This window comes from Lepidochelys olivacea, assembly GCF_965140295.1.
Source record: "Lepidochelys olivacea isolate rLepOli2 genome assembly, chromosome: 3".
In the NCBI taxonomy this organism is placed as follows: domain Eukaryota; kingdom Metazoa; phylum Chordata; order Testudines; family Cheloniidae; genus Lepidochelys; species Lepidochelys olivacea.
In genome coordinates, this window is record NC_140413.1 from 140,973,875 (window position 1) to 140,998,949 (window position 25,075).

Sequence of the window (25,075 nt, forward strand, 5' to 3'; positions counted from 1 at the left end):
TTTGTCTTTTTAAGCAGATCAGCAAGTTGAGACAGCAGCTGCTGCCAGCAAGCTCCCTGTCCTGAGCCCTGTCATGTCTTCCCCCCCACTTTCTGGAGATAAGGTACAGGAGCAGGGGGAGGGGACACCCTGATATTGGCAGGAGGCTGCACAAGGCAGTGGGGAGAGGGACAGCAGAACTGCTGGCAATTGATAGCTTGCTGGGCACCTGCCGCACAGGGAATCGATGGGGGGCTGCTGGTCCATCCTGGTTCCAAGCCCCCACCACCTAGCTCCAAGGGCTGCTCTTTCTGCAAGCAGTGGACAAAGCAGGCGGCTGCCAAACAATGTTATAAGGGAGCGCTGCACAACTTTAAATGAGCATGTTCCTTAATTGATCAGCAACATAACAACATTAACTGGGATGACTTTAAGTGAGGAGTTACTGTAGTTTTAAAGTACAGGCTCAGATTCTTTAGTTCAGGGCAGTCACTTCATGCCACACCAAGATGTAATCTATCCCTAAAGCTGATTTAACCAGCTAGGGGAGGATCACTCATAAGGATGGCCACATTAAGTCAGACCAAATGTCCATCTAGACCAGTATCCTGTCTTCCGACAGTGGCCAATGCCAGGGGCCTCAGAGGGAATGAACAGAACAGGCAATTATCAAGTGATCTCCTGTCACCCATTCCCAACTTCTGGCAAACAGAGGCTATGGACACCATCCCTGTCCATCTTGGCTAATAGCCATTGATGGACCTATCCTCCATGAACTTACCTAGTTCTTTTTTGAACCCTGTTATAGTCTTGGCCTTCACAACATCCTCTGGCAAAGAGTTCCACAGATTGTGCGTTGTGTGGAAAATACACTTCCTTTTGTTTTAAACCTGCTGCATGTTAATTTCGTTTGGTGACCCCTAGTACTTGTGTTATGAGGAGTAAATAACTCTTTCTTTCTTACTTTCTCCACACCAGTCACGGTTTTATAGATCTCTATCATATCCTTTAGTCGTCTCTTTTCCAAGCTGAAAAGTCCCAATCTTATTAATCTCTCCTCATATGGCAGCCGTTCTACACCCCTAATAATTTTTGTTGCCCTTTTCTGAACCTTTTCTTATTATAATATCTTTTTTTGAGATGGGGTGACCAAATCTGCACGTAGTATTCAAGATGTGGGCATACCATGGATTTATATAGAGGCAATATGATATTTTCGGTCTTATTATCTATCCCTTTCTTAACGATTCCCAACATTCTGTTTGCTTTTTTGACTGATGCTGCACATTGAGTGGATGTTTTCAGAGAACTATCCACAATGATTCCAAGATCTCTTTCTTGAGTGGTGGTAACCAATTTAGACCCTACAATTTTATATGTATAGTTGGGATTAAGTTTTCCAATGTGCATTACTTTGCATTTATCAACACTGAATTTCAGAATCTGCCATTTTGTTGCCCAGTCACCCAGTTTTGAAAGATCCTTTTGTAGCTCTTCACAGTCTGCCTGAGAATTAACTACCTTGAGCAATTTTGTATCATCTACAAATTTTGCCACCTCACTGTTTACCCCTTTTTCCAGATCATTTATAAATATATTGAATAGGACTGGGCCCAGTACAGACCCCTGGGAGACACCACGATTTACCTCTCTCCATTCTGAAAACTGACCATTTGTTTCTACCCTTTGTTTCCTATCTTTTAACCAGTTACCAATCCATGAGACGACCTTCCCTGTTATCCCATGACAACTTACCTTGCTTAAGAGCCTTTGATGAGGGACCCTGTCAAAGGCTTTCTGAAAAATCTAAGTACACTATATCCAATTCAATTGATTTCATATGAGTTAAAACTAAAGCAGTTTAAAATGCAGGGCTCTCTCAAACTATGTACAGTCTTAAAACTGGGATAATCTTAAACTTGGAACTGTCTCAAACTCTAGGCCATTTAACTTAAAACATTCATGAAATTGACTGATGATCAGCCCAGAATTAGATTCAAAGCTGAAGCACTTCATAATGCCCAAACTTTCTTTACCACTCCTGCTTTACCCTGACAAAAAATAGTCAATTTCTCCTCAAGTGTAAAGTTCATCACTTCAAAATACTCAACCCATTTTCTCTAAACTGATCTAAATTCAAACAAAATCTGATCAGTTTTTTAAAGTTATGCATATATAAAAATTCTCATTCAAATACATGGAGAAGATGGGGGTGTTATTTTATTTTAAAAAATATGCAGAACTCAAAAACAGCTAAAATGGCTCTGTTCAAGTTTACTTCTAAAAAAAAAAAAAAAAAAACCACTTCTAGAATGGCACACCAAGCCAGAAAATCTGATTAAAAAAGGAATGTGTTTGAGAAAGTTATAAGCCACCAAAAAAAAGAGAGGGCAAACTTAAAACTCAACCTTAAGTATAGCGTGTGCTGCCTTCATATGCTATAATTCTATACATACTTTTTTGTTATGCAAAACGTAATAAAAACCAATACCTCTTTAGAGAGGAAATCTATTTAAAATATTGTCCACTGGAGTTTGGAATATTGTTTCCCATGTGACAACTTTTTTTTATTAAATACAAGTTAGAATGATCAAATATTGATTTACAGATATGTAGATAAACTGGGTAAATGCAATGTGTATTAAGAGTAAAACTTGCCCAAGTGCAGAGGGTCTGCACAAGGTGCAATGCACCACTTAAATTAATAATGGCATTAAGGGCTCTTGTGCGTGGAGCCTAGCATGAGGCCTCTGCACTGGAGTGAATTTCATCTAAAACAAAAAAATCAGGCTGTCTAGACAGGAGATATCTGTTCTCTGTGGCAATGTGTGCTCTTTTCTGACCCTGTTGCAGAAAGGTATTTAAGTATGTGCCTACTATCTTTAAACATCTGAATAGTCTCATTGGAGTCAATGGGAGTATACATATATATGCTTGAAATCTAGCATGTGCTTAAGTACTTTGCTGAATTGGGGCCTTTATTAGCAAACAAACAAGATGTTTAGAAATTGGCATTTGCCTCATTAAATAATTTATGGAATTATGAGGTTGTTCAGAAATCTCATGGGCTAAAATATGTAACCTCACTACGCTTACTGTAAAGAGTCTTGTGCCATACAGAACTGTTCTTAGATGGTTCCACATTAAGTTCCACTAAAAGGTGTGAGAACACTTTGCCCATTAGAACAGAATAACTTATTTCATATCAGTCTTTACAGTATATGTACACAATGATAATCTATCTTCTCAAATGTAGTTATACAGCGCTTTTCAGGCTTACTTACATTTTTCAGGTGGAGTTATTGTAATTGTCTGAGCTGTAAATTCTTCATCAAAATATCTGGTGTCTGTCTCAGATGTCACTTGAGGTTTAAAAGGCGGTACAAGCTGACGGGAATAAACAAGAAGAGTCATGTTAATATACCTGAATTCAACCAAATCATTGTTAGGAGTAGACATGCCTGCCTTGAGTCCGGCCTTGAGTGCAGGGGACTGGACTAGATGACCTATTCAGGTCTCTTCCAGTCCTACATTTCTCTGATTCTATAAGGATCTCATGTGGTTAAACCAAAAGACTTATAACAGGAGGATCATGGGATTGAATGACAGTTGAGTCCCTGACAGCTAGTATGACAGGCAAGTAGACTTCCGTCTGTCAGAGATGCTAGTTTAGAAACTAAGTAAGATGAGGAGCACAAAAACAAAATTAGTTTTCTTAGATAAATTGCACTATAGAAACATAATTAACTAGAAACTCTGAATGGGGTATTTAGGGTGTATAAAAATTAATCATTTTTTTAATTTTAAATACAGTTTTATTTTTAAATTATAACAACCTATGTTAAGGCCTACACTGTGTAATATATGTTAAAATCACTTTAAATTAAGCAGCACATTTGTTGCCAACTTTTAAAGAAAGTCAAACCACTGAACTGATGGAAGTTACTACTAAGCACTTGGCACCAGAATTTGCTGATGTGCCAAACCAGCTTTTGACAGTGGTATCCTCTTTTGCAGGTGTAGAGAGAATATTTTCTTCATTTTAATTTATTTACCTAGTTCAGTCCAACACTAATTCATTCAAAGTTTAGAAACTGACAGGGAGCTGAAAAGGCAGGAAAGCTTGTTTTCCTTTTCCAATCTATGAATAAAAACTAGGCGTGAGAGAACGAGATCTACTAGTTCTAAAATCTTAAAAGACATGGTAAATAAAAACAATCAGTACAGTTCACTAACTACAGATAATATTTCCTTTGTTTAATAAATCCTTTAGTTTTAAGTGCAAAGCATGTTTTGATAATTTTTGATAAACTCTTATCCATCTAGCACATTAAAGGTAGTTTTATGTAACTGATTAAAAATTGTGTCCTAGGCATTTTAATTACCATCCAAATAGAGCTTGATACAAATCACAAGTAAAACATTAATTATCTAGTAAATAAGAAATGCATTATTCAGCATTTTCTAAAGTACGTGCAAACATTAAGAATCTGAATAAATATAAATTAAGCTATATAACTGCTTAAATAAATGTGTACAGATATAGTGTATCCTCCTAATTAGCAAAAAGAAGTTGCAGACTTAGTGTAAAGACTAGATTTAGTTGCAAATGAACATGTTTTAATAGTTACCAACCAATGAGAATCAACCTTTCTTTAGGAAAATAACTAAAAAGCATAAAAATGCAAAACAAGATTAAAATCAGCAATTAAAATCAAGCTTTCCTGCTTGCTGATTTAAATCATTTTGACTTAAATTAATCCACCCTGATGAGAGTCTCATTATTCACTGAAAGACCAACATTAGAGCACTTCTCTTACAAAGGCTTACATGTGTGCTTACCTTATACTCTGAGTAGTTGCAATCAAGTCAATAGGACTACTCAAAGAATGTAAAGGTAAGCTTGTGTGTAAGTCTTTGCAGGACAGGGCTCATGTTTGTCATTAACTGTTTCTAAAAAATAAACAATATGAACACGTACATTTTAAATGTCAAAAAGGTCAGTTCATGTTTAGGTCAGCCTCATGAACACAACATTTCTGAATTTTTTCTGCCATTTTCACAGTATTTTTTAAGTGCAAAGAAGAACTGTCATGGTTAAAAAACTGCTCCAGTTTATTGGTTTGTTCGTGCATGTAGACTACACATAGCCATGGAATTGGTCTGATCAATGGATGACAGAAGACATCATAGGTCCATCAGGAACTTCAACAGAAGATAGGTCGGGGCAACACAAATGTGTAAGGATCAGGAGCATCACCACCTTGGGGTGAAAAATGCAAGAGTAGGATTTTCACACCGAAAAAAGGGTACGAAGTTTTCACTATATCTTTAAGCAAAACTTGAAGCAAAATTGTAAACACGCTCCCAGCTCTAAACTTGACTAAATGCTGAATAATAGCAAAAATAGCAAATCTGTGTGAGAATTTTACAACATTGCTTGCCTTTAGTCAAGAAGATAATCCATTTCTAAGTGTTCATTATGTTTGCACGTGTTTGGTCTATCACATCTTAGAAAGCTCACCATGATAATAACCTTAGGTCCTTCAAATAAACTTAAAAATCTTCTTAAAATCAATCTCCATTTCCACCCCACCCTTTAATACTAATATGCACACGCCTTACTAGAGGATGTGGATTTCAGATCCATTTAATTTTTTGAGATGATTCTAAGCCAATTTCATCTGCCCAATAAGTGCTTCAGAACAACATGTATATTGTACTTGCATACTACATTAAATGCATCAAGTCCCTTAACATGTCCTGTTCCAGACGATATTAAAGCTTGGGTAACCTAGTTCCCAGTTTTGAACATACATTTTTGCTGTAGCTGCACTACGTAAAATCATCCTGTTAAGCAATCAAACAACTAAGTGAACGTCACTAGTGTGACTGGAATCTCTAAAAAAACTTTAGAAGCTGTTCATTGCTTACTTCAGATGTTCATTGCTAACATGACAGTGTAACTGGTTTAAAACAAAGGATTTTTGTACCGCTATCAAGTGGTTAAAGATGATCTGAAATACACTTCTATTCTCTTTTTAAAGAGATTTAAAAAAACGGACTTCCCCAATCATTAGCAGATTAGATAAACAAGTCTAGGCATAAACTGGTTTTAAAATGTATTTTTAAATGGGTTCCTGCTCCATTTATCTGCAAAGTCTTGCATTTGGGCTCCAAGGTTTCAGAGTTTTCACTGCTACTGCCTTCCACTGCTATGGAAGGCAACTACCACAACATAAAGGCAGCAGCTCCCTTTCCTGCTTTTGGTATTAATCTTACAATCCACTTTTGAAGGAGAAACAGAGTCAACATTTACAAATGGAAGCATTTTTTAATTTGGAGCCTCAATCTATAGTGTGTTAATGATCTGGGATCTGTATGCCATCTTTTAAATATAGTCAATTTCTAAAAGGCATCTTTGTTAAACTTAAAATATAAGAAGTTCCAAATAATGTTATTTAATGTAATCAGAGACACAGAATAGTATCTGCATATTTTCAACTCAAACTAAAATCTGAAGTTAGCAGTTTCAGTGTCTTTCCTATATTAGAGGCCAAATCCTGGTCCCATTGAAGCCAATCGATTTACACTTGAGGCTAGGGTTTAGCTCTATCACACCTCGACTTTGAAACATTATCACCAAACAATTCACTTGTCAATTTACTCCACAGCACAAAGAACAAAACTACAATGCAACACTATAGCAAAAGTATTGGCAAACTATTCTGCATGTTCTGCATATTCTGATATGTTTTTTTAAATCCGTTGTGATTTGTCAGACTTTTGTATAACATAAAATTTACAAAAGCACTCATCTTTACTAGTTACTTTGCAGTCCTCATTAAATTACCACACAGTTCAAAAAACAATTTTATCCCATTTAATCCTTTGGTACTGCTACACAGATCTATAAGCAGTACACATGTTGGAGGAAAAACTAACCCTTCACACCATAATCAATGGAGACTATAATCCTAGCATAACTATACTGTGTAACCAGAATGATAATGTAACTATGTTGTAACTAACTAGCCACGTTGGGAACTGTTTTTTGAGCAGCATGCTGTCCCGATTTGACCTGTAACTGCCAGCGCTTCACCTTTAATTCTAAACACCTCTATACACTTTTCCGGAAAGGAGGTAATTATTCAGACTGTAGTAAAATCCATGAATGGTGCATTAAAAAAAAACAACCCACACAACCAACCACACACACAGGTGAATTCCAATGGTTTTCAAATCCAGATATTTTCACGTTTTCATTCACCCAAAGAATGTTTTAACTGACTGCTGTTAACCTGAAAGTTGTGCTAGTAAGAGGAAAATATCTATGATACACTGGATAAACACCACAAAGACACAAAAGGATAACAGAATGCCACAGACATTTTTAGTAATTGGAACAGATTCTGCTGTCAGTTATATCTGTGTAATTCCATTAATCCTATGACACAAACTTCTAATTGGATGGTCTGTTTCTTTAAGCATGTTTTCCTCCTCTTGGTTGCATACCTATATCTATAATTTAACCAGAATTTTCACTCAAAATCTATGGGTGGGATTGACGAAGGGGCTTATGAGTTGTAGTGCTGACCATCCACAGTGTCTAACTTTTACACACCTAGAAAATCCAGGAACAATTCTGGGATCCACAAAGCCAAGTTAGGCACCTCGGCTCCCTGCACAATGAATGGGGAGAGAGAGGTGCCAAAAAAATATGATTCACGAAAGCCAGCAAGCTAGGCAGGGAGCTGCCTAAGATAACCAGAGGCTTTTAGCCCAGTGGTTAGAGCACTCACCTTGGAGGTGGAAGACCCAGATTCAATTTCCTCCTCTCTGCCAAAGAGGGAGAAAGAATTTTTACAGGAGTCTCCCACCTCTCAGGAGGGTACCCTAACCACTGGGCTATCCCACTCTCTCTCTGGTTCAATGACTGTCTCACTGTGGATAAATACTTAGTCACTGGGCCAGAGAGAGAGTAGGAATGACTCTGTAGCCCAGTGGTTAAGGCCCAATTCCATGTCCAGTCCCCCAGCTCCAATCCCTCTTTCATTATTTATCCACACTGGAACAGCTTCAAAAGGAGAGAGGCTGAGGGAGCCCCACATCAGAATACCCCATAGCTCAGTGGTTAGAGCACCCTCCTAAGAGGCGAGGGACTCCTGTTCAAATTCTTTGTCCCCGTCTGGCAGAGAACGGGGAATTGAACCTGGGTCTCCCACATCCCAGGTGAGTGCTCTAATCAGTGGGCTAAAAGTTATAAGGTGGGTACCACTACAAATGGAACCTGAACTAATAGGTGTCCTTTGAGCATACCTACTGAACCAGACCCCACAGAGGCTACAGGTGGTTGAACACCTATCTTCTCCTGATTTGTGAATCACTGTGGGGCTTAGGTGGGAGACAGGCATTCAGATGCCTAGAGTGAAGTAGCAGCACACATACCCAGGAGCAGAAACACAGCTGCTTACAGTGTACGGCAGGTGTTTGGTGGATCGCAATGGAGCCAAAACTGGGATTTTGGCACCTAAGTCTGGGGTTTAGACACTCAAGTACCTTAGTGGATCCCACCCTATGTGACTAAAACATTCTTTCACCTACATATACTACTTAGAATGGTGCTATGAAAATTATAATTTTACAAAAATATGTGGTTTTCATTTAACTTGATTTGATTGGAAAATATTATAACACAACGATAAAGATTTTTAAATTAATACAGTCTTCTTATTATTACCTATTTAAAAGCTAAATACAGATCTAAACCTGAAGTCAGAAAGAGAATTTATCCCTCAAATATAAACTAATCTACGAAACAACTTTAAAAAATTGACAGGTTTCAGAGTCGCAGCCGTGTTAGTCTGTATCCACAAAAAGAACAGGAGTACTTGTGGCACCTTAGAGACTAACTAATTTATTAGAGCAGAAGCTTTCGTGGGCTACAGCCCACTTCACTGGATGCATAGAATGGAACATATAGTAAGAAGATATATATACACACATACAGAGAAGGTGGAAGTTGCCATACAAACTGTAAGAGGCTAATTAATTAAGATAAGCTATTATCAGCAGGAGAAAAAAACTTTTGTAGTGATAATCAAGATGGCCCATTTAGACAGTTGACAAGAAGGTGTGAGGATACTTAACATGGGGAAATAGATTCAAAATGTGTAATGACCAGACACTCCCAGGCTCTATTCAAACCCAAGTTAATGGTATTTAGTTTGCATACTAATTCAAGCTCAGCAGTTTCTCATTGCAGTCTGTTTTTGAAGCTTTTCTGTTGCAAAATTGCCACCCTTAAGTCTTTTACTGAGTGGCCAGAGAGGTTGAAGTGTTCTCCTACTGGTTTTTGAATGTTATGATTCCTGATGTCAGATTTGTGTCCCTTTATTCTTTTGTGTAGAGACTGTCCAGTTTGGCCAATGTACATGGCAGAGGGGCATTGCTGGCACATGATGGCATATATCACATTGGTAGATGTGCAGGTGAACGAGCCCCTGATGGCATGGCTAATGCGACTAGGTCCTATGATGGTGTCACTTGAATAAATATGTGGACAGAGTTGGCATCGGGCTTTGTTGCAAGGATAGGTTTTTGTTGTGATGTGTGTGGTTGCTGGAGAGTATTTGCTTCAGGTTGGGGGGGGGGTGTCTGTAAGCAACGACTGGTTTGTCTCCCAAGATCTGTGAGAGTGAAGGATCATTTTTCAGGATAGGTTGTAGATCTTTGATGATGCGCTGGAGAGGTTTTAGTTGGGGGCTGAAGGTGACAGCTAGTGACGTTCTGTTATTTTCTTTGTTGGGCCTGTCCTATAGTAGGTGACTTCTGGGTACTCTTCTGGCTCTATCAATCTGTTTTTTCAGTTCAGCAGGTGGATATTGTAGTTTTAAGAATGCTTGATAGAGATCTTGTAGGTGTTTGTCTCTGTCTGAGGGATTGGAGCAAATGCGGTTGTATCTTATGCAATAATAAATTTGTTAGTCTCTAAGGTGCCACAAGTACTCCTGTTCTTTTTTTAAAAAAATGAAAAACTTCCTTTTACCACAATATTCACATCTCTTTATTTACAAAAACACACACATTTCCCGGCATTCTCTCTCCCCCCACCCTCATTTAATTCTGCAACACAGCCAGTCACAGACAGGGGGACAAAGTAATATGGACTTGCTGATACAAAGAAGTTCCCAAGCAATGTGCCCACCTATAAAATGGTCGTAAGATTCCAGAACAAGTTGTATACCTGTAAAACATTCCAGTTTTTTGGTCTTCTCAAGTTAAGCTTTTCAACAATTCAGAGAGCAGGCCACCCATCATGGTTTGAAATCAAATGATCTGCTCCACTCGCAATTCAACAGCCATCACTATATTATCATTTTCCAAGAATCTGTTACAGTTTTCAACAAATAATATAAGCAACTTAGGTAGTATTAAATATGCAGCAGACTGCACCCTATTTAGCAATCCCAGTACATATCTCCAGTAGAACAGAGTGCTCAACTCATGGGAAAAAAATAATTCAAGATATGACCTTTATGTTGGGGATGTTAGCCTGACCTCAGCTGGGGGTGGCAAAGATGACAATATAGGAACCTTTCTTATCTCTAACTACTGTGGCCCTATAGTAATTGTTAGTGAGCAACAAAATAACAGAGAGGCAGGAAATGATCACATATAGTAATAAAAATAAAGAGCAATACACAGCTCTTTAGTAAGATATCGCAACCTACAGGTCCTTCTATAAAATTTGACCACATCAGCAAGTGACTATGGGTCTGAACCAAAGCCCACTGAAGTCAGTAGATCAAATGAAATATTCTCATTGACTTCAGTGAGCTCTGAATCAGGCTCCATGCAGACTTCATCTGTCTAAATGAGTGATGATTCTTAGAATACTTTGAAAATTTGCCTGTTGGTTACAAAAGAAGAGTGTTGCATGAATCTTACAGTGCAGAAAGGGAGAACAACAATAATCAGATGTCTTAAATACTGTTAAATATTACCAACTATAGAGATGTTTCACAATAGAAAGGGAGTGGTGTCATCTAATCCCATCCGAAGGGGGAAAAACACTATTTTATATTAAGTAGTTAGGTGTGTCTCAGTAACATTCAGTGACTCAGTCGATGAAACTAGAAATTATGTCAGTATTCCAGACAGTTGGGAAAATATAACAAGAAAAACACACAAAACTCCAGGCTGCAACCGGAAGCGAAAAACTTGATATAAAATACTTTGTTGATGTTTTTGAATTCATTCTGACTACATTGCCTTTCACCACCAAGACATTCCAAGCAATTTACAAAGCAACAGGAGATACTCATAATGCAGAAACTGTGTAGAAAAACATGGCAGCCCCTATCACCTTGTGTGTGTGTGTGTGTATAATATCTATATATTCACACACATCAACACAAAAAAAGCTACAAAAAAGAGAAAATGGGAGCTAAGATTGAGATATACAAGTACATGTGACACACAGTGCCCAGGAGTGTCTCTCCATTCCTTTCATATTTTTTCCACTAGCAGAATCATTTTATGTAATCATGACTGTAAGTATAAACACACTTATGCTTCAGTCATGATTGTATAAAATTATGCACCAGTCCTTTTGATCTATTCAGCCTATTCATGCACACACAACTGTACCTCAATTCTTTTTTCAAAACACCAAATCAACCTCCTGCTCTGCCATCCCATGCACAGCTCATAAAAATCTTCCCTTGACCACTGTAAACAAAATGTTGTGGCTATTTTCAAAACATATCACCCAATTTTAGAGGAAGAACCTCTACAAAAAATTTACCGGCTTCTGTAGAATTCTTGTCAAGAAATGAGGAACCGGCACATGGAGCTTCGGCGCCACCTCCAGAAGAAAATGAGAGAAATGCAGTAAGAAATCCTTTCCTAATGACCTTTCCCATAACGTGGAAGCATAAAAAGCGGTATAAACCATTTACATAAATGTAGACACAGAGGGATATTGTATTATGACTGCACATTTATGGGATTAGAGGCATACTCATTTGCTTGAAACCGACTTTATGAGTGATGTCACCAGTGCTCAAGTTGGACCAAGTCCACACCACAGAATCTTCATACTTTTTTTGAGGCTGCCATCTTGTTCTTTAGAAACTACACTTTCATTTAAAAACAAAAAATAAAAGTCTCCAGTGCTTACAGATGTTAAGAAATCCTTAAACATATGAACTAAGCATAACTGCTGCAGAGATGTCTATCTGAGTTTGTAGAAAGCCTGAAACAACAATTCCAGGAGAAGTGAACTGCCCCATTCATCTCAAATGGGTTTTAGCTCAGAAGCTCAATCATGAGGACTTAAATGTCCACACTGTTAACTATTACACTATTGATTACAGCATTTAAAAAAGGACAATCATATTATGAAGATTTCCATAGTCTACTGTGAGTAACATTTCAATTTGGTGCCACAAATGGTGCTTGGGTGATTCCACCACATCTTGCTCCACCCTTCTGACCCGTGAAATCAAAAGTCCAGAGGAAAGGAGCTGAGCACAACAAGGCACCCACGCCTACATCTCAACCAGCAGCTCTGGTAGGAACTAAAAAGCCAGGTGGCCTTGTCCCGTGACTGCTGCTCCTCCCTCTGCTCCAGGCTCCCTCAGGCTCAGGCAGACAACACAGCACCAGTTACACCGAGATGACATGTTTCAGCCCTTTCTTCATAACCTAGGAAGACTGGAAATACTTTTTTTAAATTAAAGTTTAGGAGTGTGACTTCACCACATGCCTCTGGCAGCCAATGTCCAAGGCATGTGTCTATTGTGCATATGCCTTAACGCAATCCCAGACCAGGTTTTCCTTTACCCCACAGAGGGAATCGCACCTGGAGAGCCCAGGAGAACATGCAAGATCAAATTTTGAACATCTGCACAGTCTCTTGTGAATGGCATCTCCTTTTGGCATCCAAAGTAGGTGAACCTTGGGACAGTACCACCCCTTTTCCCCACCCTCAGCTCAAGATCTGGATGCTACCTATCATTCATGAACAGTAAGGGCAAATACAGTATCTCACTGTGTGCAATTATATAAAGAGATTTTATACCACTCTGAGGCTTTTCATGCTTTCTAATTGATTTATTTCCACTGTACAAATAGTTCAATATAGTAGAAAATATTCCATATAATCCAAAGGTTAATCAATCAAATGATAATCTTTATGTCTTGGAAACTCCTGACCACCATTTTAGTTACTTACAAATGGCTGAAAATATTATGGAGTAGCTGTGATGCACTCACGCTGAAACTACCAAACTAAAAAAAAAAAAAAAAAGAAGAAGCTGATTCTGACTTTGCCTCATAAAGGTCACATAAAAAGGAATTTAACCTCAAACTGGCATGAACTGAACATCACATTAAGACCCTGATCACACACTTATGTATATGTTTATATCTAAGCATGTGAGTAATTCCACTGAAACCAATGGGACCCTATAGATGCTTAAAGTTAAGCAAATACATACTGTGTGCAGGATCAGGGCCTAAACAATTTTCATTTCATACCGATGAAAAATATAATAATACAACACCATTGGTTAAATATGTCATTTACCTGAGTAATTCCCAGTGAAGGGTAAATAGCCACACCTCTTAATTCTTTAACACTTCTCAATGTATTATCCAACTGAAATAAATTATAGCCAAAATGTCAAACCTGGATGACTGAAATTTGGCTCCTAAATCCATATTTAGGCACCTAAATAAAAGTTTAGCCTGAACATCCATGTATTTAGATGCCTATATGCAGATTTAGGAGTCAAACTTCAATAAACAGAGGGAAGAGCTTCAGCTAGTGTAAACTGCCTTCATTCCAATGGAGTGAAGACAATTTATACCAGCTCAATTTATACCCCAAATTTGAAAATGTTGACCAATATTTATAACATACTGTTAGGGGTTTAATCATGGATACTTGTTTCTACAGCTATATTGACAACTACAAAAGCACACAGATTTTTATTATCTCTATCATGGTTGTTCTGCAGACCTTCCAATAGCATCATATAAATATAAGAAGAAACTGAACAATGAAAACCAATATCCATGTTCATTCATTAGGGATGACCATTCGTAACCTACTCATAATTACATTTCAGTATGACACTGGTTTTTCCCAATTCCTGACAACAAAAATACTGTACACTCTTGCTCTTTACACATTTGTATGAATTACAACATGGGAAGTATAATTGTCACTTTGACTACAGTGTGTATGTTTTAAAAGTATATAACAGATAACTTTAAAATATACACATCATTACAACTCACTATAAATGTCATCATATGTTGTACCTTAAAAGCTACCATCTAGTTTACTACACTGAGTCTTAATACAAGTCAAAGGATGTGTCAATTTTAAGCTTCTTTCTAGTTCTAAAAGTCAAGTCTTGGAATATTAGTGTAATTTACATTTTAATGCCCAGAAATCACATGTTGGGTCATCCTATCAAACTTTACTGGAGATCTATATCACTGATCCTTTTAAATGGCTACTTTGCAGCAATCAACGGAATAAATTACATGCTGATAATAAACTTAGGTGTGATTTCAGAAGACTGACTCATTAGTTAGTTAAAGCAGACGGAGAAAATCCTAAATCAAATTGTGTAAAGAAAATGGTGAGAGCATACCTCTAGAAATACTAACATTCACTCTCATTCTATCACAAGTGCGCTCATCCATAACTTTTGAAAGTATTTCTCACAATTCACATATGTAACAAAAATACTGTACACTCTTGCTCTTTACACATTTGTATGAATTACAACATGGGAAGTATAATTTTCACTTTGACTACAGTGTGTATGTTTTAAAAGTATATAACAGATAACTTTAAAATATACACATCATTACAACTCACTATAAATGTCATCATATGTTGTACCTTAAAAGCTACCATCTAGTTTACTAGATGTAAACTAAAAGTAGAACTTTTGAAAGTATTTCTCACAATTCACATATGTATTCACCATTTATGAAACGGTTTGGACTAACTGATCAATGAAGATTACAAACAGTTTAGGTAGGTGATGTTCTCACACAGATTGGAACTCATTAGCCAAATCACTGTACATAGCAATACACCAATACATTTTAAAAGGGACACTGACAAAGTTGGTAGCCCCAAAATTTGACCTACCTTTTTGCTGTTTTTCCTTACATATATCTGCAAAGACTGTGTAGTTCTTTTGTGTTCTTTCCAAAACAAATTTTTCAGTGCTCCTTAAAAAAGTAAATAAATGCTAACAGCTCAATACCAATCTGAGCAAACTTTCAATAGCAAAACAGTATATGAATGCAATGGAGGGAAAGTGTTTTGGTAAAGAACAAGATTTCAGCATAAAGTTTCCAATGGATTATCATACTGATATTTTAACATTTTGAAAAATACATTGTCAGTGTGTCCTTTAAACTGTTGGTTTTCCTTTAGTGACCATAAAGCTTTTGTTTTGTTTTTTAAACAGTTGATATAATGGGCAAAAAGCGATTGGAACCTCCATGACTTATTAAAACCAACATCCATAAGAATCCAAAATTGCTTTTTGTGGTTTCTTTATGTCATGTAAATTCCGTCAGCTGGCATTATTTTGCTAATAAGTAGGTTTTGTGCATATAATTTAAATACCATTGGAAATCCAATGAAAAGATCAGACTGGTTAACCATTTTCTGATCTTTTTACTACTTTGCACAGAAGCAACAAAAAAGAGAATTGAGAAGATCTATTTGCAACGTTTATGATGATGTTGCAGGCAATTATACTGAAGTATGACTCTCAAACAGGAATTGCCTAAAGAGAGCTGTGGGAATTCTCCCACTCCGACCTCCCTTCCTTAAACCCTGATTCAACTGAAGCCTTTAAGTATGTACTAAGCAATAGGAGTTCAGCACATCCTTAAGTGCTCTCTTGAATCAGAGGCCCTGGAACAACATTTGACAATTTAAAAATTACATTTTCTTCTAGCCTAAATAAAAGTATAAATACTCCAAAAAAGGTCTTAAAGGAGTCAGAGAAAATTCAACATTCATTTATGTCTAAAAAGACTAATATAAGACCGTGCCAACCTATTTAGTTTCTCAGTCTCATACACAGTAAAAAAAAAAAAAAAAAAATGCAGTAATCAACCCCATCGGGATTGAAATGATCATAGGAAGTGCCTGGCAAGGTCATTCTCTTTCCTTTGCCTTCATGATTTTTTTTTCTGCCAAAAAATAGATACATCAGAACAAAATGGATAACTATTATCCAATTTTTCATTTCAGAACAAGGACTTTCTCTGCTCTTGCCTACTTTACAGCACATTATTATTATTCAGTTAATGTCAACAAACTGATCCAATTAGACAGCAGTATCAGACAGCCAATCATTCATTTGCATCTGTTGGTCAGCCAGAGCTAATATCTGTTGCAAACAAGGTAGTGTCCTATTGTTATGAAACATTTATCAACTTTAGGGTTTAGGTTAAATAATCTTGTTTCTAGTAACAATAGACTGAAGTCTGGTGAACAAGAGATGCACATTTTTCTAATAAAAATGTCCAGTTAGATGCATTAGTGTAGAGTGCACGCATATACAAAAGCACATGCTTCTTTGTTTTCCACTAGCCCAAAAATGAGGAAGTGGTCATACATTTAGGAGAAGTCCTTCCAGTACAACCAGTAAGATAGTGCTGAAGTAAAACAAACACATTTTATGTGCTTAGGATTCTGTTTTTCCCCTGGCATCATCGTGCCTAACACATCCATCACATGCAGGTATTGTAACTATGGGGATCCTCTTTTAATTGTTCAGTTAAGCGATTTTCATTTCTCATATCAGCAGGTTTAATTTCTCAATACAGTCATGGAAATGGTAAACAATGCTTAGGATCACTCCTATTTTAAGACCCTATTGAGGGCCCAATCCAACTCCCAGGGGCAGCGGCAGCTAACACCCACCAAAATGGAAATACTGTGGGGTCTGAGCTACGTTTCCACCCTGGCCCCCACGTTTCATTCATAAGCAAGTTGTTTCATGCACTCAGGCAGGGCAGGAGTGAGACTCAGAGGGGCTGGAGTGGCTGTAGCAGCATTCAAGATCAGGCCTAGGAGCCTCAGCTCCCCCCAGTTCCCTTGAGGGTGCCCCATATTACATTTTCTCATGCAGAGCATAACCTCACACTCCCCTTACTATTCCTAACACCCCAACTCCCCCTGCAGAGCACCTACCCTGCTCCCCTTCCTAGCCTTAACACACAGGACTTCCCCCACTCTACAAGCAGGGACATCCACCCTGACTTACATAGACATCTGACTTCTTCCCGCTCTCCCTGACTCTCCCCGCTTCCCATGCCTAGTTTGGTGCTTCATACATTTAGGTTTCACTATGCATCTCCACCCACCCAATCCCCATTCAAAGCAAGCTTCCACCGCCTCTGAATCGAAATACTTGCAGTGATTTCAATGGGTGCAGGATCAGATCCTGATAGAGAAGCACTGTCTTATTGGCTTGCAACTAACTGAAGCACATGCTTAAAGTTAAGCACATGCATAACTGTGTGTCTGGATCAGGTAGGGTGACCAGATGGCAAATGTGGTAAATCGGGACAGGGGGTGGGGGGTAATAGGTGCCTATATAAGAAAAAGCCCCAAATACCGGGACTGTCCCTATAAAATTAGGACATCTGGTCACCCTAGGATCAGGGCCAGAGTGCTCAGTGCCATGCAGAATCAAGCCCATTGTCCTTAAATTTGATTTTTCTTTTTTCTTGTTTAGTTGAGAAAGACCCTTGAAGTTTGTTTGGCAGCATTTTCCCCTTGTTTCCCACTCACAGCGCCCTTGTATTTATGCTTTTATATATTTTGCAACACAAATAGTTTTAACTTAAATATTAAAAAACCAATTCCCTTGAGGGTGCGCCATATTACATTTTCTCTAGCATATTTTTAACTATACTCTTGCTGGGGCAACCGAAATTTGCCTTAGAAGCGAAGGAGATTTTGTCTTAAAAAATTTGAGATGCGTTGCTCATGTCTTTTCCACAATATGTGTGCGTGCTCGCCACGTGTGCTGGTGCCGGAAGTTTTTCCCCTAGCAGTACCCGTAGGTGAGAGCGCCCCCGCACGACCCCTGGAGCAGCGCCTGCCCACCCTCAGTTCCTTCTTGCCAGACAACTTTGACAGAGGGGAAGGAGGGTGGGATGTGGAATAGACATGAGCAACACATCTCGAAGAACACCAGTTATGGAAAAGGTAACTGTCTTTTCTTCTTCGAGTGATTGCTCATGTGTATTCCACAATAGGTGATTCCAAGCTATATTTGTTGGAGGTGGGTAGCAGCTCACGAGTTCTTGGGACAGAGTACCGCTCTGCTGAACCCAGCATCATCCCTGGCCTGGGAGATGATTGCATAGTGCAAGGTGAACATGTGAACCGAAGACCACGTGGCAGCCCTACAAATGTCCTGGATGGGGACATGGGCCACGAAGGCAGCCAACGAGGCCTGCGCTTGAGTCAAGTGTGCCCTCACAATGGGTGGCAGGGCCAGCTCATAACAGGAACGGATGCACAAAGTGATCCCCTTAGAAAGCCGCTGAGTGGAAATCGGCTGACCTTTCGCACACTCAGCCAAGGTGACGAACAGTAGCCAAGACTTTCTGAACAGTTTGGTCCACTCGAGGTAGAAAGCCAGAGCTCACTTCACGTCGAGCGTGTGGAGACGGCGTTCCTCACTAGTCGCGTGAGGCTTGGGACAGAGGACTGGCAGAAAAACGTCCTGCCATGGCGGAGCTACCGCCAGCCCAGAGAGGGTCCTGTACCAGTGCTGCCTGGGCCACGCCGGGGCAACGAGGAGGACCCTGGATTTGTCAGTCTTTATCTTCTCTAGGGCCCTGCTGATCAGAGGGAACGGGGGAAAGGCACAGAGGAGCTGGCCTGACCAGGACAGGGTAAAGGCATCGGAGATAGTGCCCCTCCCTAGGCCCCACCCCTGGAGCAGAACCAGCATTATCGTCAGTTCTGCTGGGTCGCAAATAAGTCCACCTGGGGAGTACCCCACCTTCGGAAGAGCTGGTGAGCCACTTCCGGGTGTAGAGACCACTCGTGCTGAGAGGAAAAATCCCTACTCATGCGATCCGCCCTCACATTCCGCATGCCCGACAGGTGGAAGGCTTTTAGCTAGATGTCATGGGCTATACAGAAGTCCCACAGACTGAGGGCTTCATGGGAGAGGGTAGAGGATTGGGCCCCGCCTTGCCTGTTGATATAGAACATCGAGGCCATGTTGTCCGTGAGGACCCTGACTACCTTGCCCTCCAGGTGCAAGCGGAAGGCCATACACGCCAGTTACACCACCCTGAGTTCCTTGACATTTTATATGAAGGGGTAGGTCTTGTAGAGACCGCAGGTCTTGGGTCTGAAAGTTCCCCACATGAGCCCCCCAACCCAAGTCCGAAGCGTCCCTATACCTGAACGGGACCCCTTGGAGCATGTTGTTTGGGGCGGACCACCATCGCAGGGAGGTGATCACCGAGTTCGGCACAGTGAGGACTTTGTCCATTCTGTCCATGGCCTGGGATAACTGCAAGGCCAGCCAGAGCTGGAGGGGCCTCATTCTGAGTCTGGCATCACGGACCACATATGTGCACGCAGACATGTGATCCAGCAATTGCAGGCAAGCCCTGGCTGTCATCACCAGGAACCTTGTAACCAAGTCAATGAGCGCTTTCAGGGTCTCGAACCTGTCTGGTGGGAGAGGGGCCCTGGCCAACATTGCGTCCAGTAGCGCCCCGATAAACTCTATGCGTTAGACTGGGACTAACGTGGACTTTGTGTTGTTTATCAACAGGCCCAGGGCAGTACATGTGGACAGGAGGAGCACCACATGATTCCCCCCCCCCACAACCGGGAGGTGCCTTTGACGAGCCAGTCATCCAGATACGGGAATATCTGGACCCCCTGGCGTCTGAGGTAGGGCACTACCACCGCCATACACTTTGTAAAGACCCTGAGGGTAGTGGACAGACCAAACGGGAGGACTGTGAATTGGTAGTGAATCTGGGCTCACCATGAAACGGAGAAAGTGTCTGTGCCCCTCGAATATGTGGATGTGGATGCATCCTGTAGATCGAGGGCAGCGTACCAGTCCCTGGGATCCAGGGAGGGGATGATGGAGGCCAGGGAAACCATGCAGTGGTTCAGGCCTCGCAGGTCCATGATGGGCCTGAGCCCCCCTTTGGCCTTCGGGATAAGGAAATACTGGGAGTAATACCCCTTGCCCAGAAACTCCTTGGGCACTGCCTCTATAGCTCCCAGATCCAGGAGCTGCCCCACCTCCCGCTCGAGCAGAGCCTTGTGAGAGGGGTCCCCCAGGAGGGATGGGGCAGAGGGCGGTTGGGTGGGGAGGAGGTAAACTGAACGGTGTAACCTAGGGAGATGGGGTTGAGGACCCATCGGTCCGAGGTGAGCCGCGACCATTCCAGGAGGAAAGAACACAACTGATTGGAGAAAGGAAGCTTTATTGGGGGTAGGTCCCTGATGAGAACTGGCGGGGTACCCCCGAGCGTACCGTCAAAAATGCCTTTTGCCCATCTGATTGACCTTAGAAGACCCAGGCTCGGGGGCAGGCCAGTATTGCTGTTGCGGGTGCTTTCTATAGTACCGCTGCTTTCTGTTGGCAGCCTCTTACTTTGGGAGGGCAGCCTGGGCGGGAGCCTGCTACAGCTTGAACTTGGGTTTTGCCTGAGGAGGGACACAGAGGCCCAAGGTCTGGAGGGTCGTGCGGGAGTCTTTCATGCCATGCAGCCTTGCGTCTGTTTCCTCAGCAAACAGAGCCTTCCCATCGAAAGGGAGATCCTGCATAGACAACTGTGCATCGCTGGAGAGCCCAGAGAGCAGAAGCCATGATGCCCGTCTCATGGACACAGCTGAGGCCATGGACCGTGCGGCCGTGTCCGCTGCATCCGAAGCGGCCTGCAGGGATGCCCTTGCGGCTGCCGCCCCTTCCTCCATGAACACCTTAAACTCCTTATCATGCTCCTGGAGGGAGTCCTCAAACTTGGGGAGGGATTCCCAGAGGTTAAACTCATAGGAATCCAGGAGAGCCTGACAGTTTGCTACTCGTAGCTGAAAGCTTGACGACAAATAAACTTTTCTCCCAAAAGCATCCAGCCTCTGAGAGTCTTTGTTCTTGGGGGTCGGGGCTGGTTTCCCCTGCTGCTCCCTGTGGTTGACCGACTCGCCCACCAAGGAGTTGGGCACTGGGTGGGTATACAGATACTCATGTCCCTTCAGGGGTACAAAGTACTTGAGCTCCGCCTTTTTAGAGATGGGAGCCAACGAGGCAGGTGTTTGCCACAGGGCATTTGAAATTCTTGGCACCCCTTCATGAAGTGGGAAGGCCACCCTGCCAAGTGCTGAAGGGGACAGATCATTGAACAGGGAGTCTGAGGGTTCTTCCATCTCCTCAGCCTGGAGACGGAGGCTTGCTGCCACCCTTTTTAGGAGGTCTTGGTGGGCCCGGTAGTCCTCCTGCGGGACAGAGGGGGGCGGGGCCACAATCAGCTCCTCCAGATGGGGCCAGGCCGGTGCGGTGCTTTGGGTGTCGTCTGGCACTGGAGGATCCATCACCTAGTCAGACTACAGGCACGGTACCGAGTGAGCCTTTTTTCTGGCAGTCTAAAGATGGATGCCAACGGTGCTCCCGAGGCCCCAGCCACCGAGTGAGCCCCCACCAGGGGCTGCACCAGAGGCCACGGTGCCCACTGGTACCACTGGGCCGGCCACGACGTTTGGTGCCATTACGCTTGCTGAGGCACCGGCGGGGCCAGCTGTTCAGGCTAGCTAGCTTGGCCTATACACGGGCGGCGGTGAGGGGAGGCCAGGCTGGCGTATAATCCGCTGCTGCCTCTGGACTGGGAGTATCAGCGGTGCCGGGATCTACGTCGGCCACGGGACCGCACCGATGGTAGTATCTGCTCCGCGAACAGCCTCGACAGGTGTACCCACTTCGGCAATCGGGGCTACGGTGCCTTGGCGGAGACTTGGAATGGGAGTCCAAGCAGGAATGGCGTCGACAATCATGCTGCAACCGACTGCAGTATCTCCTGCAAGACTAGGACCGTTGGCGATGTCCATCACATCCCCTCGATATTCGCTTCACGAAGATGAGCGGTGCCAGGAGTCATGGTCGGATGGCACCCATCCGGACAGTCTTGCAGGCATCAAGGGCAATCTACATGGACTGAGCCCTGAACAGTCGCTGGGCAGCGAGTGGTGTCAGGAACATTCCCTCGATCGAGACCAGTACCGGGCCGGTGGTGACTGCGGTGATCCCAGCGGCGGCTTGCCTCTGGAGCATGACATCGGCGGAGCTCCAACACAGGCATGGACATGATGCCTCTGGCTGCCTGGAGGGCTTTGGACGTAGATGGCACCTGGACATCCGGAGAGGCCTGCTCCAGCACCAGCTCCATCAGGATGGCCCGGAGCCTAATGTCCCTTTCTTTTTCAGTCCAGAGCTTGAAAGACTTGCACCTTGCACCTTTCGCTGACATGGGTTTCTCCCAAGCAGCACAGACAATCTGCGTGTGGGTCGCTCCTTGGCATGCCCCGGCCCGGGCTCAATGACTGACTAAACTAACTGAATTACCTAACCGACTACAGGTAATACTGAACAAACGAAGAGTTCTGGGAATGAGCTGCAGCAAAGCTGGAGCTGAGCAGTTCCGATGCACCTTCACTGGCGGCAAGAAGGAACTGAGGGTGGGGGGAGCGCAGCCCCCCTTATACTGCGACAGGCAGGTGCCGCTCCAGGGGTCGCGGGGGGGGCACTCCCCCCTACAGGTACTGCTAGGGGAAAAACTTCCGGCACCGGTGTATGTGGCGAGCACGCACACATATTGTGGAGTACACATGAGCAATCACTCAAAGAAGAACTTGCAATCAGCTTTGAGGAAATATGAATTTGTAACATAAAAATGGTAAACAACAAACCAAAACTTGCCAAGCCAGCATAAAGTAGGGGGAAAAAGAGCTCTATGTTATAGTAACCCATGAAAAGAGACATAGCAAGATATAGCACAGTGTTAGTCTTAATATCTCACAGGTTCTTGTTCAGGTTTTCTTATTTGCCAGAGAAATACCACTCCAATCACAAATTCCAGTTTTCAAATTCTAACACACCAACAAGTGAAAAGTATGTCACAGCAGCACAAACATGTTCTGTCCCTGCATGTGGTTTTGATCCTCCCTTCATTTGAGCAAAAACAAATCAGAAAGACAACATAACTTATAAAAGATATGACTTATTTGGCAGGTAGATCAGTTGGCAGAGATGCCAGATGATCCTGTCAGAATACCAGGGACCTATAACAATACATAAGTTACCCCAAATACTACAAAAATGTCTATCTACACAGTCAGTTTATAAAACAGCTTAAATCAAACTCAATTTCACTTCCAGAGGGAAAATAAACTAACCACCTTCTTTCCAGAAATCATCTGAGAAATGTCCAGGATCACAGTAACAGGCATAGAATTATACACAGTGAGCCAAATTAACTCACTAGAGTAAACATGTGTGATGTCATTGACGTTAATCGAGTTGTACCACTTACATCATGAGTGATTTTGGCTCAGTATTTTAATGCCACACTAGTTTTGTTAGACTCTCTTTTACAACCCATCTCAAAGAAAGGCTTCTGCTGGGTACAAAGACATCAGAAAATGCCTACTTGCCATCCATCCTTTTCAAGAAGGATTCAATATTTAAATGATGACAGTCTTTTTCGAATAAAAAACAGATATAATTTTTTAAAAGTTTCATAATTAAAATGGTCCAATTTTGAATACAGTTTCTGTTAACAACATAATGTGATCCTAAAAAAGGAAAAACAACAATACATAATATAACTACTGGCTCCAAATAAATATGTATCATTAAATAATACTTCTTTGCCGGTGTATGGAGTTGAAAGAAAATGAGACAAGTCAGAAACACAGTGTTCATACTTTCTCACACATCATCACTGACATTTTTTCTCCACCGCCTCTTCATTTTTTGGTTAAAGTTATTGGCTATTGGTTATTGGAGTGTGATGGGGAAGGGGGGGAACGGACGGACACACACAGGACTTGAACATTTAAACAATTAAAGGAAAATCTTAAGTGATTCTAGTTTATTTTTGGCATACTTTGTATTTAGACTATTTCCAAGTTAGTAGTAGTACATTAAAACTATAAATAAGTAAACTGGCTATTAGTATACTAGAATATCAAAAAGTAGCAAAGTAATTTATGTATAATTTTAGAAACTAGAAGTTCAGTAATCATTTCAATTGATTATCACGCAGAAACCAGACTATTCCATGCCATATGAGACCTACCTTTTTATCGTATACATCTTGCCAGTTTACTCCAACAAAGAAACTATGCCGCATAATTTCTTTTGCATCATCTGGGCCTCCACCAAGGCTAAGGAGAGAAAAGAAGATTACACATTATACAAATGTTGTTCCTAAAATGAGACTAATTTATCATAATTGTTGGGAGATTAGCAGTTTGGTCATGAATATTTAGATACAATTCTGTCCCTTTTCAGTAGGAAATGCTACATTCAGGTGACCACGACAATAGAGCTCATAATAAAGATATTTGACACAGTGCTCCATTTGACAGATAGGCTATTCGGTTATTCCCACTGAATTGTTCATTACTGTATATGTCAAGCTTCATCTACAAATCACCAACTCTATAACTGAGCTTACTTTAGTTTTAATGAAAGGCCAAGGAGTCTGACAGTATTGGAAAAAAAATATATCACTATACAAATTTGCAGGGGAAGTGTGAGGCACCAAAATGAATCAACAACAATTCATGTATTATGTATGTATTTTTATACAGTGCCCATTGCTGTAGCATCAGGATTTTGTAACCATTAACTATTTACCATAAAATAGTCAGAATATGAGATAATTAAGCATAAATTAATACATTGTAGCTTGCTGAGGAGGTTATTTAAAGGCTGCTCTAAATATCCACACCACTCATTGTGGCCTGAAGCTTGCCAAACCCAGACTC

The 25,075-nt window shown here is 41.4% G+C and overlaps 1 protein-coding gene across 9 annotated transcripts in view; it reads right to left on the reverse strand.

The window, feature by feature from the left end:
• The window catches only part of AKT3 (AKT serine/threonine kinase 3), a 272,181-nt gene that overhangs the window by 4,927 nt on the left and 242,179 nt on the right, over positions 1-25,075 (reverse strand). For all 9 annotated transcript variants that reach the window (XM_084623741.1, XM_084623737.1, XM_084623739.1 and 6 more), the window contains 2 exons: positions 24,382-24,469; positions 3,264-3,366 (listed from right to left, as the gene is read on the reverse strand). In XM_084623741.1, the coding sequence (XP_084479867.1) occupies positions 3,264-3,366; positions 24,382-24,469 (191 nt within the window). The remainder of the gene's footprint in view (positions 1-3,263; positions 3,367-24,381; positions 24,470-25,075) is intronic.